The sequence below is a fragment of the Chiroxiphia lanceolata genome, chromosome 19 (assembly GCF_009829145.1).
Source record: "Chiroxiphia lanceolata isolate bChiLan1 chromosome 19, bChiLan1.pri, whole genome shotgun sequence".
Taxonomy (NCBI): domain Eukaryota; kingdom Metazoa; phylum Chordata; class Aves; order Passeriformes; family Pipridae; genus Chiroxiphia; species Chiroxiphia lanceolata.
In genome coordinates, this window is record NC_045655.1 from 4,857,500 (window position 1) to 4,872,408 (window position 14,909).

At 53.4% G+C, this 14,909-nt stretch overlaps 1 protein-coding gene across 2 annotated transcripts in view; it reads right to left on the reverse strand.

Annotated features, from left to right (window-relative positions):
* Positions 1–3,320: 3,320 nt before the first annotated feature.
* MGAT5B (alpha-1,6-mannosylglycoprotein 6-beta-N-acetylglucosaminyltransferase B) overlaps positions 3,321–14,909 on the reverse strand; it is a 64,736-nt gene continuing 53,147 nt past the window's right edge. For both annotated transcript variants that reach the window (XM_032706813.1, XM_032706812.1), the window contains 6 exons: positions 14,745–14,900; positions 13,958–14,104; positions 12,303–12,419; positions 5,804–5,878; positions 5,086–5,360; positions 3,321–3,944 (listed from right to left, as the gene is read on the reverse strand). In XM_032706813.1, the coding sequence (XP_032562704.1) occupies positions 3,746–3,944; positions 5,086–5,360; positions 5,804–5,878; positions 12,303–12,419; positions 13,958–14,104; positions 14,745–14,900 (969 nt within the window). In that variant the 3' untranslated portion in view covers positions 3,321–3,745. The remainder of the gene's footprint in view (positions 3,945–5,085; positions 5,361–5,803; positions 5,879–12,302; positions 12,420–13,957; positions 14,105–14,744; positions 14,901–14,909) is intronic.

Sequence of the window (14,909 nt, forward strand, 5' to 3'; positions counted from 1 at the left end):
ATAAACCCGTTAGGGGAAATAAATGGGTTTCTCCTGCCTGGACTGTCCACACCGGGGATGCGATTCGCCATTTCACCCGGCTGCTGATAAGCAGAGGATCAGGAGGGAAAAGCCACTTTAACGATTTCCTAATAAAGCCCCAGATAAGAGCCGAGCAGCGCTATTACCTCCCCCGGTTGTGATTTACAGCCCAGATTGCTGCTCCGGGCTGACTCCACAAGGGGAGGATGCCGGTGCAGCGAGAGGTACTCAACCGGCAGCAGCTGTGAAGGGACACCCACCCTCCCACCAGACCCCCCCTGCTCCACTGGCAAGGGAAGGTTTTGATGCCATCGACATTAAAAACAGGAGAAAAAAACCCCAAACCAACCAACTCCAGAAAGAAAGTTCTGAGTGGAATTACTAAGAAGAGTGAGGCTCAGAAACAAAAATCGCCCCTGGCTCCATTTCTAGGTAAGGAAAATGGATTTCCAGAACAATATCATTCTTTTGACACGCCTGTCCTGGTTTCACAGCTGCCAGAAAACAGGTTAGGAAAAAAACCCCTGCAAATCTTTAGGAGGCTCTGCTGCCTGGATGCCACCAGAGATGCTATCAAAAGGTCCAACCCAAGGAGACCCCAGGGGCTCCCCACACACTGGCTGTTCAACAAACTGTCCCATCCACCAGCACTGAAGGGTGCAGCTGACAGCCCCTCATTTGATTTTTAATTGTTTGGGTTTATTTGTAGCTTTGACACTGTTTCCCCCTTTTTCCTCCCCTCCCAGCTGGGGATTTATTCCTTGCAATTAGCTGTGGGAATTAGAATTGCTTTCAAATGGCAGTTACTCTGCTTCCCTTTAAGTTTCTTTCATGCTCCTACTTAATAAATTGTGACTTTAATGTTTGTATCCTCAGGTCTCCCTTCCAAATGGAAATGTGTCCTGGCCACAGACACCAGGGCAAGTGCTGGAGACCTGCTTGGGCAAGAGCTTGGGAAGGCAGTGGGATGCTCCAGTGATTGCTCAGGCACAGCCAGGGCCAGAAACAGGAGGAGAAAAGTATTTCCAGGTGACAAACTCCCTGGAAATTACCCAATAATGCCCCTAGAGGGGGTACACACCTACCCCCATGTAACATTTTGGTGGCAATTCTGGACTCAAAGCTGATGTTATCACCCAGCACTGGCATTCCCAAAACAGCCCAGCCTCCACCTTGCCCCTACGTGGGATTTTACAGACCAAGGCATCCCCCTGCTCCCAGCTGGGGCTCCACATGGGATAAGGCAGGAGGGGCTGCCCCCAGCACCCACACTCCAGTCCTTGTGACATCCAGAATCCATGAGCCATCACTGACAGACCAACGAGAGAGGCTTTTCCCCAGGAGAAGGTGCCCAGGACTCGGTGCCCACTGATGGGGCAGAGACACGACACGCAATCCCAAAGCTTTACTGAGCCCCATCACCCAAATTTACAGGCTGACTGGAGATCCAACAAGGTTCCAGACAGATCATTATTTCCCATGGCAGCGGCGAAGGTGAACCAGCCACCTCTTATTTCAGCTTGGAGAAAAATGCTCCTGCCAGGGGATAATTGGGACTCTCTGCGGTGGGAGGCAGTGCTGGGCTGCCGAAAGGTGAAGGCTATTTTAAAGGCAGCTGAGCAGAAACGGTGGAAAAATCTACCAGGGGAGCTCATGTGTAACAGGCGCTGCCTCCAGAGGCATCCCGAGCTTCTTGGTCTTTAAAACTTGCTCAGATCCCCTATAAAACCAGGGTTTATTTGGTCTTTACAACCCTGGGAGGCGAATTGCTGGTGGCTCCTGCTGGCAAAGCCCCCCAGGCCGGCTCCTGCCCACCCAGCACTCGCAGCAGGAGGGGTGGGTGCTGCAGGACTCTGTGCCAGGGGATGCTTTGAGGCTGAGATGAAAGGTGCCTGGAAAGGTGCTGTTGCTCAGCTCTGCTAAGAGAGGTTTGCTCTGCTTTTATTTAGACACACGCTGGCTGCAAGACACAGAAATTACTTAATCAATCCTTCCCCCTGGCTGGCGTCACAGGCAGGATGGAGGCTGCCCACGCAGTTTGGAGCTGAGGATGATAAACTGCTCTGGGATAATGGCAGTGTCTCCACCTCCTGCCTCACCCAGCACAGGATTTGGGCCAGGCTTGCAGGCTCAGATGGTGGGATGCCCAGAGGACACGAGGACTCTGTGGTGTCACCCTTCCCGGGGACAGAGCAGGGAGATGGTGAGGGGAGTGGGGCTCTGCCTGATGCTGTAGCACAGCTGAAGGAATGGGATTTTCTCCCAAAACCTGCCACGGAGAGGACAGGCTGGAGGTGCCAGGGCTGCCTGGCCCAGCTCCAGCGAGCAGCTGGGTCACAGGGGGAGACCTCGTGCACTCATCCGTGCCACTGCTCTCCATCAGCCACCACGAGCCATGGGGGACAAGCCTGCCAGGGCCTGGGACCCTGCAGTGACAGTGCCAGGACACGGTGCCACCCCACCAGCCTCCCTCCCCAGCTGGGCCAGGAGCTCTCCCATGCAGGGAAGGGCTGGGAGGGAGTTTCCAGCCCATAAGTTTCGTGCCACATGTTTTACAGGATGCAGAAGTCTCACCATGGAACACTTCCACACAACAGGAGGGCTGAGCACAAACCTTAACAGCAACACCCTGCTCTGTTGAGCAAGCCTACAAAAACAAACCAGGTCACCCCAGGCAGCACCAACCCAGGCAGGGGATGTGGTGGCAGCAGGGAAACCTCCCCCAAAGTGAGATGAATGGCAGTAAGGAAAGCTGAAGAAGTGAAGACAACGCATGGAAGATGATCACTTGGGGTTTCCTGGGGTGGCAACATCTGGAGCACACAGTCATGATGTTGCTTTTGCAGCTGCTGAGCTGCTCCCTCTCCCCTTGGTTGCTGCCCACTGGTAATTCCTTTTGGCTGCTGCAGCACATCCTCCTCCCTGCCTGCTCATTCAAACCTCGAGCAGCCCTTATGCCCCCTCCACCACCTTCAGTCATCCCTGGAGGGGTGTACAGCTCTGTGCATGGGTGAAGAGCAGCCTGAGGGGCTGGGGAACTCACTTTGGGCACCTCTGCCCCACTGGGAACACTACCTCAGGAATCAGCATCCTTCCAGGAGCCCATCCCACCCCTCACTCCCCAGGGACAGCCTGGGAGCCACCCAGTCCCCCCTGGTTCCTCCTGAGGGCACCATGTCCATCCAACCCAGCTGCTCTCCTCGGGCTTTGTCCTTCCCCAGCTCCACATCCACGGCAGGCATCAGCAGCCCCCCCATACCCCCAACACAGCTCTGCCCAAGAACTCCCACAGAAGGGCCGGGTGTTGCTTCCCCTTTAATTTACCACTTGTCAGGGGGAGGGTTAAAAAAAAATAAATCAATAAATAAAACAACTCAGGATGCTTGAAGAGGATGAAAACCCTGAAACTGCAGTCTGCTGGTGGCTTGTCCCATTGCCAGAGGGAGGGGAAGGGTGTCCCCAGCCCCTCTCTCTCCCAACCACCCCATCCCAGCGCCACCAGGTCCAGGTGGGTTCGGATGCGGTCGGACGATGCTCCTCGGGAAGAAAAATGAAACCGAAGTTCAGGACATGGTCATTCACAGTTGGCTGGTGGATGAAACAACCCCCAGAGTCAGACAGCCCCGGGGAGGGACCCGTCCCACCTCCTCGGCCGCTGCAGAGCTTTGAGAAAAAGCCACTCGGTGCACGTTGCGCGTCACAAACGCGGTGGGGTCACCCCCCATCACAAGCAGTCCCTGCACAGAGCCACTTGTCCTTGCTGGAAGTCACGGCAGGGGCAGAGGCGCCGGTACTTGGTGTTGTAGCCGGCGCAGCTGAAGAGCAGAGGCTCCTTCTGGAGGTAGCACTCGTGGACGTTCTCGGCCACCGCGGGGTACAGATGGTTCATCTCGTACTCGGTGCTGTCGCAGGTGATGCTGAGCCTGGGAGCGAGGACAAAGGAGGGTCAGTTCAGTGAGGAGCCTGCCTGGGGGTTCACTGAAGGGGTTTTGTCCTTCCCAGGGAGGTTCCTTGGCGAAGCGTGGGGGCAGATCTTTGCTGATCTATGCTTGGCACCCCTTGGCTAAACCGAGTGCTTGTCACCAGCCCAACACACTCCGCAGGAAGGGGTGAGCCTTGCAGCTCAACCCTGCAGCCCAGACATCACCCCAAGCCTTGCGTGGGCAATGGGTGGCTCAGGATCACCCATAAAAACCCACAGAAATCTCAGGAGTTGGACTCACTGATCTTTGTGGGTCCCCTCCAACTCGGGATATTCTACAATTCTTTTATAGCCCCTCGCTGACCAGCAGGTCAGTCCACTCTCCATGGACGCCTCCTACAGCAGCTAATATTCCCTGTAATGGACATGAGCTCAATGGATGCCCACATGTGCCCTGCTAGCTGGGATTAGCCAGAAAACTGGGCTGGGCATCAGCAAATGCCCCGAGGAGCAGCAAAAATGCCCAGTGCAGACCTCAACATCCCCCCGCTCCCAGATGCAGATGGAGCAGCAGCGCTGGCATCACCCTCCCACCAACCCCTCTCAACTGATCAGTCCCTGAGCCAACTCATTTTAAGTTCTGGAGGAGGACAAGGAGGGGAGAGAGTGAAACCCAAGCCCCAGCTCTAATTTATCATATAAAACTGTCAGTGGGACGCGCAGCGCCTGCCTGACCAGTGTGACAGCACCGGCAGGGCTCGCATTTTAATTGCCCACAGAGCAGCACGGAGCCCGGTGGCAGATTTATACTCTATTAAAACTTTACTGCTGTGTGTTCAAAATGCAGTTTTACAGAGAGACACATTAAAAATGAGAGAAGGGCACAGAGCACGGCAGAGAGCACAGAGGAGGGGGAGAGGAACAGGGTGGGAGAGAGGTGGAACCGTGCCTGGAAAGGCTGTCGTTGCATGAAGCTGGACAGGCAATTCCCTGCCTGCATTGCCTTGGGCACGAAGGCACCTCAATGGGATTTCATTAGGGGACACATGAGGAAAATGGGTGGTGGGGACGGAGGGAGCAAAGGGAACACTGTTCTGGCTGTTGGCCCCTTCCCCAAATTCACTGAGAAGGTCACAACTCACTGGAGAAACACCTCCTCCTTGTTGAGGAACCTGAAGAAGGTGGGCTCGCAGACCAGCCCGTGCCGCCGGCACGTCTCGGTGCACGTGTGCCGGGACTCTGACACCCACACCTGCAGGGAGCCCACGGGGGGCCAGGCCTGGGGGTCCTGGCTGGCCCTGGGCGACCACACCAGGTGAGTGGCGTTGGGGGACAGCACCAGCGGGCTCGGAGGGCTTTGCATAGCAGGACTCTTGGTCTTGGGAGGCAGAGGAGGAGACGACGTGGTGCAGAAATCCTAGTGGGAGAGAAGACAATGGGTCAGCGAGCTGAGGGACAGGGAGAGATGTTAAGGAAGGGGAAGGGAGCCTGCTGGCAGGACAGGAGGACACTTGGGATGACGAGTTTGCTCATCAGGTTGAGGTCACCTGCGTGCATAGATGGCATCTCCTGCTGTGGGGGATAAACACATTGGTCACCTCTTCTCCCAGTGCTGCCTTATTCTCTGCAGCAGAAAGGCCTTGACTCAGCCCTAGCACCCCCAGGGATCCTCCACCAACCCCCAGCATCTTTGGTTCACAACAAACCTCCCCCAGCCCCATCTCCTGGGTGCTTTCTGCAATTAAGGCACTGGCTGCACAATGCCCATGGGAGGGCAGGGATGTTCCCCAGGGAGAAGAGGGAAGGTTGGCCTTGAGAACACAGATGGTTCCCCAGCAAGGACAGGGATTCTCCCCCAACCTGGTGCTGAATGTAGGCGTGGATCCGCTCCAGCATCCCCTCGCAGGTGTACTCGTAAGGCAGGTAAGGGTCCACCTGTGAAGGGGAAGAGCAGAGCACAGGCAGCAAGCAGGGACAGCCTTGCCCTGCCCCTGAGCCCAGTGGCCCAGCATTGCAGTGCCCTGGGCATGGCTCTCCCACCCACTGAAGCCCACGGCTCATGTCTGTCCACCAAAGCAAGCAGGGAAGAATCCTAGGGCTGGAAAAACCTCACAAGCTACAAAGCACTAGAGAAAGAGGGAGAAGGAGTACTTTGGGTTCAGCCTGTGTAGTGGTGAAAATGAAATCACTCTGTTCCGTTTTAGTCTCCCTTTTCTCCACTTTAGGTAAGTTATAAAATCATATCAAATCAGTTTCCATGCTATAGGTCACGTTGAACTTAAGTATGAACTGTTTCAGCCCAAGAAACACTCAGCACTGGGGGGCAAGGGGGGAGGAATTTTAAAATACTGGGGAGTAGGCAGGACTGGTAAAGATGCCAAGTTAATCTAGAGCAACAGTGATCCCAGTGATGCCTCAGGTCTGGTTTAGCATCCTCTGTTCCTCTGACCTCAACAGGGCTCAGCCTGCTCAGAGAGAAAAGCCCAGGCTTCGCTGCCCTGGCACTCCAACCCACAAAATGGCCAGGGAAAAAAGCCCAGGGCTGGGACTGGCTGTGAACAATACCTGGAAAAACATCTCTCTTTTCCCACTGCCACGCTGCCGAGGGTTTGCTGCCCAGCACTGGTGGCTGTGATGGGGTGGAAGCCAGATCTCTGCCAGTCCCTGCTGGCACAGGCTGGGATGGGGCAGGGAGGCAGCAGTCAGCTGCACACTGGGATGGAGCAAACATTGATGCCCACGTGGATGTCGGTGCTGTCACTGCACCTCCACGTTGATAAATGCTATTTACAGAGTCACCAGCACTTAAACCACGGAGTATTTTTAGTGTGGGTTACGAAACGCTGCTGGTCTTCAGGAGGCTCTGCCCGCACGCACTTCCCAACATCTCCCTGTCCTGAGAGTCACCCTTGGATCCTGGCATGGCAAATGCCCTTCTCATCCCCCAAACGAGCATGTCCCTGGCACTGCAGTGGCACAGGCTCCAGGGGGAGCAGGCAGGAGCAGGCAGGAGCAGGCAGCTGTGCTCGCTGCCCTCAGCAGGGCTGGCACGTGTCCATTGTCCCAAGGTCCAGAGTGATTTTCCCCATGGGAAGAGCATTGCCACAAGGGCTGTGTCACTGATGCCCCGCTTCCCTCTGGAACAAATTAATTTTTAAGAAAGTTTCTGCCCGGGGAAGACGTATTTTGCCACGCTCCCTTATTTTTCCAGAGGTGCTACATGAGCCGGAGGATGTTGGGGCATGGAAGGAGCTGGTCCTGTGACCCCCTTTCCTCTGCTGTCTCTGCAAAAGGATTCATGCAAAAGGATTATAAGCAATACCACCCCAAAGATAATTAATCCAGAAAACACTGCTGCTTCTATTTTCTGAGCTCTGCACCTCCAAAATAGCTATTTCCTTTTGAAGTACCTGTCAAACCCAAGCTCAAAGGCTCAGTCTGCTGAGAACCCTCTAAGCATCTCCCTGCCATAAATATCCCACCTGAGATCTCAGCCATGCTGGAAATCACAGCTGCTCTGCCTAATTACAGATGTGCATGCTAATCAGAGCTGACACAGTGACAGGCACCAATCCTGCCTCTGAATTCCTGATGGGCTCTCAGTTAACTGGGGCAGAGTCCTCAAAAAAAAAAAGAAACAGCCAAAGCAGAACTGCTCATCTCAGTTGCACAGAACCAGGCTGGGGGCTCGATGCTGCCTGGCACAAATTTGAGGGAGACAAACCACCCCTTGCTCAGCATCACCAGTGCTCAGTCTCATCTCAGCACTGCCTTCATGGCTGCAATACTGGGGGGCTTTTCCCAGGACCCTGTTTTGCCAAGCATAGAGCTGATAAAACTCCAAAAATCAGCCTAATTCCCCCAAAACACCACTGTGGTACCTAGTGGGATGCAGAACATGGCTGCAGGATGGAGGCAGAAAACCTCCTTGTGCCTGCAGAGGTGATGCTCCACGTGCAATCCCATCTGCCCACAGACTCCCATGGCCCTGTGGGGTCCAAGGGCATCAGGAGGCTGTGGGCAGAGCCCTCTGCAGCCCCTGCTCCTCCAGCCTCTCTCCCCCTCAGGGGGTCCCCCAAAGCCTCTCACTGCCCCCTACTCCCCTCTCCTGGTCTTGTTAGGATTCAGCTCGTGCATCCAGGGCTGACAGAAAATGCCAATTTTGAGAAGATAATTGTTTAATTAAAATCTGACGGGCTTGGCCTCCTCTTGACAGCCACATCCTTAATGGCATTCCCTGTGTTGGGAGCTCAGGATGTCCCCAGAGCCCTGGGAAGAGAGGGATTCAGAGGTGGAGACCACTGCCTGGCAGAACGATGCACAGGATGCCATGGGAGAGAGTGGAGGGGTTGGTGAAGATGGACTTTGCCACCCTTTCCCCCAGGTGAGGAACACAGAGAACTTTCCAGCCCCAGAACTCTCCATCAGCCAAACAGGGAGTTACTGGTGTCCCAGGGGGATACCACCACAAGAGCCCTGGTTTTCTAGTCCCCAGCAGGAAGAGAGCAGTTAAGTCTGTCTCACTCAAAAGGAAAAGGGGGAAAAAATCCAAACGTCATCAGACAAATAAGTAGAAAAATAATGCAATTCTCTGCTGGCACGTAACAGCAGGCTGGAACATTTTAACCAGCTATTTTCACTGTGATGTTTAATGCACCGCTCTTTCAGGCATAGTCTGAAATGTATAATTTTCCATTATAGTCCTGTATGTTTGACTTTAATATAATGAAGCCTTCTCCCTTCACTACACCAGAATATTGGGTCTATTAAATTGCTTGTGCGAGGACTGTTTTTGACAATGGAAAAAGCTGAAGGCCCAGAAAATGTTGGTGCTTGCAAACCTCTCTCCTTCTCCAGCCTGCAACCCCTGGATAATGGCCATGATTCATCACTGGGACAACCTCCCAGCATCACCTTTCCCAGGGGGACACAACTTGTCTCTTTGCCCCATGTCACTGTGCCAGGATTTGATCTCTGACATAGAGGGGTTTGGTGCTTCCACAGTTTCAATTTTCCTTATAAATAGGTCAGGGATGCAAGCCACCAGGGAAACCCAGAACTGCTCCAAGTGGGATGAAAGGCAGAGGCACAGCTTGCCAAAAGCCTTCCCCAGCAGTTGCAGGGTGACCCTGAGCGGGTGCCACCTCCAAAAGGACAAGAGAGGGGAGCACAAGGGCTTTTCCGGGGGGGAAAAACACATATTGCAAACCCAAGCCACGTCCAAGCCGTGATTCAGCTCCCTCTCCAGAAGGAAGAAGTTTTTTTTCAGGCAAAACTAGGTTGGTGAAGGATTCCAGCTGCATCCCAACTGCTCTGTTTGCACAAACACACCACGGGAAGCTCTGCCAGCCTGGCAGGAGCTGGGGCAGGGCTGGAGCTGCGGGATGGCACATCCCACCCTGAGCTGCAGCCCTGGGTGTCAGCAGTATAAAGTGGGGTGCTGTACAGCCCTGCCAGCAGTGACCTGGCTGCAGAGCCACAGGCAGCCTGGGGCAGCCTCAGGTAACACCAAAATATTGCTGTGCATCAGCAAATCCCCCCCAGAACCAAACCAAGAGCTTGTTGTCAGCTTGACTGTATCAGAATTACTGCCAGGTTCATGAAATCAGCTCCCAAAGTAGCTCCCAGCACTCAGCATCCTGGTTCCCACTCCCTGGCACTCTGGTTCCCAGCACCCAACACAAATACCACCAGGAAAAGCTGATGGAAGAGCATCTCACAGCTTCCCACAACATCCCATACCCCCAAAAATGTTTTCCTGAGTTTTGGCCTGGAAGATGCAAAACCACAGCTGTGGGATAAGTGATTTTTCAGTCATGCAACAACAAAAAAATACTAAATAAAATCAATTTCAGGTCAGTTTTCAGTTTCCAGTGTTTCCACCCATCAAGGAGGGGAAAAAAATGTTGTGTTTCACGTTCAATCTGTCTGAGTTGGTGAAGCAAAGGGAAATGCATCATTTTGGATACGAGCATTCCTTTCAATAAATTGGCAGGGTATTTCCAAACAAAGGCAGGCAGATGGGAAACAAAACCATAGTATTTCATTCCAGTAATTTTGAAATGAAATGTTTTGACAGAAAAAAAATAAATTGATGGTGGTTATTCTGAAACACAGACAAATTTGTTAGATATTCCAATAACAAAACCCCAGAGGAACAAAACCTTCGGGGGGGGGGGAAATAAGGAATCAGTAAAATAATTTCTCCAAGTTCCAGTACCTGGTTGGGAACAACAACACTAAACTGTCCAGCTACCAGCTTTCTGCTGTTCCTCCTGCTAATGCCCTTGTTTTCAATTCCTGCTGTAACAAACAGTATTTTAAAAACAAGATACCCAGGGATTCCTGGAGCCAAAGCCTATAATAAGGCTTTTAAACCTGTAAGGTAGGTCAATTTTTAAGCTTAATTGCCTTGACAGCATCTCTAATAAAGCAGACCTTTCTATTTAAGAGATAAAAAAGGGGGGGGGGGGGAAGAGGTTGCTGTAAGTTATTCACACTCACTCCCTCCTCTGCTTTGGGAGGATTTATACAACGTCTTTAGAAACCCCAGAGAGGTGAGTTGTGGGATTAACTTCTTGGAGGGAAGGAATCACTCCCCTCCAGAGTGACTGTGTGTCACAATGCAAGGGGGATGTCAGCAACTGGATTTATTCGTTTGAGGTAAATTTAGGACTTCAACCTTCAGCTGTTGATGGTAATTCCAGGATCTGGGATACTTTGTGGGAAGGGACTGAGAGGTGGGGCTCCTTGGTCCAAGAGTGGGAATGGGGAGAAGAGCTGAGACAGGAGCTTGTCTTTGGGCTAAAGAGGGGTGGGCATGGCATGTTCTGGCGAGGGCCTGGTGATGGACACAGTGGGTCCCCACACCAGCTCTTCCCATCACACCACCAAATCCTTCCCTAAAATCCTTTCTAGTTCCTTTATTTTTTAACCAGACATTATCATTAGGCACCTAAATGACCTGGCGCACATCCAGCCGACATCGCGGCGCAGCTGCTCAGGAGCCAGCACAGCCCTTTCCCCCCCCCCTCCTTAATTCTCCAATCATTCTTTAATTATTTTAATAGCATGGCAGCACCAGGCTTCACTATTCTCTTTCTTCTTTTCTGGAAAGGCTGAAAATCTCCTTCCCTCTCCCCAAAACAGCTCTCGGCCACCCGCCCACAGCGCTGCCTTTGCTTCGGGGCCGTCTCCAGCCCAGATGGTGGAGGGTCAAGCGCTGACAGCTGGCCCAGCAGCACAGCAGCAGGGATATAATTATTTTTAATTTAATCCTAATCGAGATACGGGGATGAATGCGCAAAACAACAACTGTTTTCCTAAGTTAGGTTTGTTCTGTCTTTGCAAATCCACAGAGAAAACGAGCGCGAGGTGAAGAGCTGCGGCAACCGCCTGTGATGAGGTGAGAGGCCATCAGGCTGATGGCATGGCCACAGCACCTGAAGGTAGCCCCCAAACTGTCACAGACACCCACCTCTGCAGCCTCCAACGCAGGGAAAAGCTTGGATGTCACCTCTCTGACCAGCATCGCCCCTGTCCCCCCCCCAGCCCACCCAGCACTGTGAATCCTGAGCCCCCACAGCCCCACGCAGAGCCCTGGTTTCACAGCACATAATGTCCTCACGAGGGGAGGGCTCATCCCAGGCGAAGCAAATTGCAAGCAAAATGGCTATCAGCACTTTTCTCCCCTGCAGGAAAATTGACTTTAATAATTTGGACAACTTGAAAGGCTCCTGCCACAGGGCAGGAGGTAAATATTCATGAGGGAGCGTTTCCAGAGCGGGCGCAGCGGGAGTGCTGCCTTCCCCGAGGGTCCTCATGTCCCCCCCTTCCCTACATCCCTTCATCCTTCAGAGAGGCAACTCATGAAGTTATTCCTACTGATTTGCTCCGTCTGAACGCTAATGATCAACAGTGAAATGGGGGACTGGCAGGCACAGGGGTCTGCAGCTCTCTGGATACTTGCAGGGAGATGTTTTCTGGGTTTTTCTTTGAATCACACCAGATCCCAGCACCACTGCACATCTCCAGTAATCTCAGCCTCCTGCTCCCAAACCTCATCTGCCTTATTTCAGCTTCCCCTTGCTCCAGCTCTGCCCAGAGGATCCCTCAAAGGCACAGCTCTGCCCCAGGGAATTGCCGACGATACTCGGTACCAAAGCAAAGTGGGAGCACGTGTCCCCCTGAGGCTGCAGGAGAGGAGGATTTCTGCCTTGCATGTGCAAATAATTCCAAAGGAGAAGCAAAGAAGGAAAAGCAATTAATGCCTGAGAGGGAGAGCCAGGCAGCAGCAACTGCTGCTGCTGTCCAAACCCAGCAGCAGGGAGATCACCCCAACACCCGCCCTGAGCCGTACCTGGGTCCTCATGATGGTTTTGACAGCAGCTTCAAACTCCTCAGAGTTATTGTAGTCAACAGTCCACACATGTGGCTTCCCAATGAAGTCTTCAGCATATGGGTGTTGGGAGGACACCTAAAACACAGCAGTGTCAGCAGGATTTTGCAATCCCTACTGGAACAGCTGCTCTGTCCCATTCATAGCCGTGATGGCAGAGGAGCAGCAGGCTCAGGCATGGACACAACGAGTTTTAATTCCTTGTACACAGGGAGGTGCTGGAAATAGGTTTCCTCTGAACCTAGCTGCCCCCTGTCCTCAGGCTGATGTGCTAAAATTCCCAACAACACTGAAATTCCCCCACAGACCTGAATATCTCCATAATACAAGCACAATTTAACTTTGACCTGAGCCATTTGCGGGTCTGGATGGCAAAAACAGACCAAAGCAGGAAAGGTGTGTGAAGGCACCATGTCTCCCAGGTTTGCCAGCTCCAGAAACAAGGTAGAGAGAAAATCCATCACCACTGAAGGCTGGGAAAGTCTAGCACTGGGAGAAAGCAGTGCTGGAAGCTGCATTGCCCTGATGCCACAGGCAGCCCCCACACTGGTACCCCACAGCCACCCACCCAGGCGACTTTTGGGGATCTACCTCTTTTGTTTCAGCCCTACATGGCTGTGAGGCAGCCAGAGCCCTGATCTCCTCTGGGAAGGGAAGAGAGAGGTTGCTGATCAGAGGAGGTATTTTGGGGGCACCACGAAATATGGCAGAGGGGCCTGAACCCCCGGTAGCTGGAGGAGGAGAGCAGGGCATGCTCTGTGTTTTAGTCTCCAGCTTTCTGTCCTTTCTCATTTCATTCCCAACAGATTGATCTCCTCCTTCCCCTCTGGCACACAAACACCCTGAGGCATTTCACAGCCCTCACCCCTGCCTGCCACCCCAGCTCCAGGCTGAAGCACAACCACAGCACCCACTGGGATGGGTGATAACACCAGCAGCTAATTCGGGGGGTTCACAGGGCAGACATGGGGGGCCAGGACAGCCCAGTGCCCCCCACCCCATGATGGTGCTGCCAAGCAGGGCTGTGGCAGGGCTGAGCTGCCTGGTCCCCCAGCTCATTCCCTGAGCACTGCACTGCTTTATCCACTTTATTAATAATAAAAGAGGCAATTTTCTCAAGCCTTTAACTTTTAAAGAGTTCCTGCTCTACTTAGATTGAATTCCCAGGGACGAGCAAGCCTGGGAGGGATTTCATACCCCTGCAAAAACATGGAGGTCTTGCTGTCCCTCCATGTGGACAAAGGGATGAACAGGGGAGCATCGCCCTGGTTTGGGAGCAGGGTGTGGGGTGTGTGTGGATCTGGGGTTTGTGGTGTGCAGAAGGCTCCTGCACCACCTTCTCCTTGGAAACCCCAAACCCACAGCACAGCCCCTTGCATCCAAGAGCTCTGGATGGAGATGATGTGATGACAGGAGAGGGGACCCCACCTGCAGGAATCCACACGTGCGCGTGTGGAGGAAATCTCGCAAAAAACCAAAAAAAAACAACCAAAAAAAAGAATCTCAGTTTAGCAACTGCTCTTCCCCAGGCTGGCCCAAACCATGGTGCAAACGGGGTGGCTCCATCCATCCATCCCTCCCTCCCATCCCACCCACTCCTCTGCTGCCACACTTGCCTCTCTGGACGTCGGCTTCCCGCGGAAGAACTCGTGGTTGAGGGAGCTGTGCGGGGGGTTGAACCGCGCCTGCAGGAAAACGCAGCCGTTGGCGATGGCCTCCAGCGGGGCAGGACCCTCGTAGGGGAACCCAAAGCCAATGAAGAGCTGCAAGGGAGAAAAACCACGTGCTGGTGAGTGGACGTGCCCAGCCCCATAGGGAAGTCTCCCAAATAACCCACCAGCATCCCTCTCTGCTGCCCTGCTCCTGCACACCAAGCCTCTACGGGAGTTCAACACCCCACAGATCAAATGTGCTCAAAACTCCTCCTGCTCTACAGCTTAGCTGTACACGGGCCATGGGGTGTCCAGGAGCTGCAAGTTCCCCCATGGTGGTCACAACCACCACACTGCCTCTGTATGGAGCAATATTCCTTTGCCAAAGCTGTCTGGGCTGGTGAATCAAGAATATTTCCCCCAGGCACCAGCTGAAGGCAACCGGGATGTGCCCACACCCACACATTCCTTCTGAGAATCCCATTTATTTTTATCACAGCTATATGGTGGGGGGGGGGGAAAAAAAACCAACACCCCATTTAGCAATAAATGAATTAATCGGGAAACTCTGTGCTCCACCCGCGGACAGTCTGCAAGGAGAAACCCATCAGACACATCTTGATCTGGAAAGATGTGTTCTGCTCGGTTCCTGGCTAATTATCCTGGCTGAGAGGCTCACAGCTAATTATCCCAGCTACAAGGCTGGAAGGCAGGTAATGAGGGGCAGGGTCCTGGGATGACTCTCCCCCACCTTGGCCTTCCTCAGCAGCTGCTGGAACTCGTGCTGTGGGAGCAGCCCGTGGTTCTTCACAAACGCCGGGACCTCGGGCGGCCGCTGTGTCTCGTAATAAACGGTGCCATGGATCTCCATGTACTTGTTGAGAATGGCCAGGAACTTCTCCTTGCCCTGGGGAGG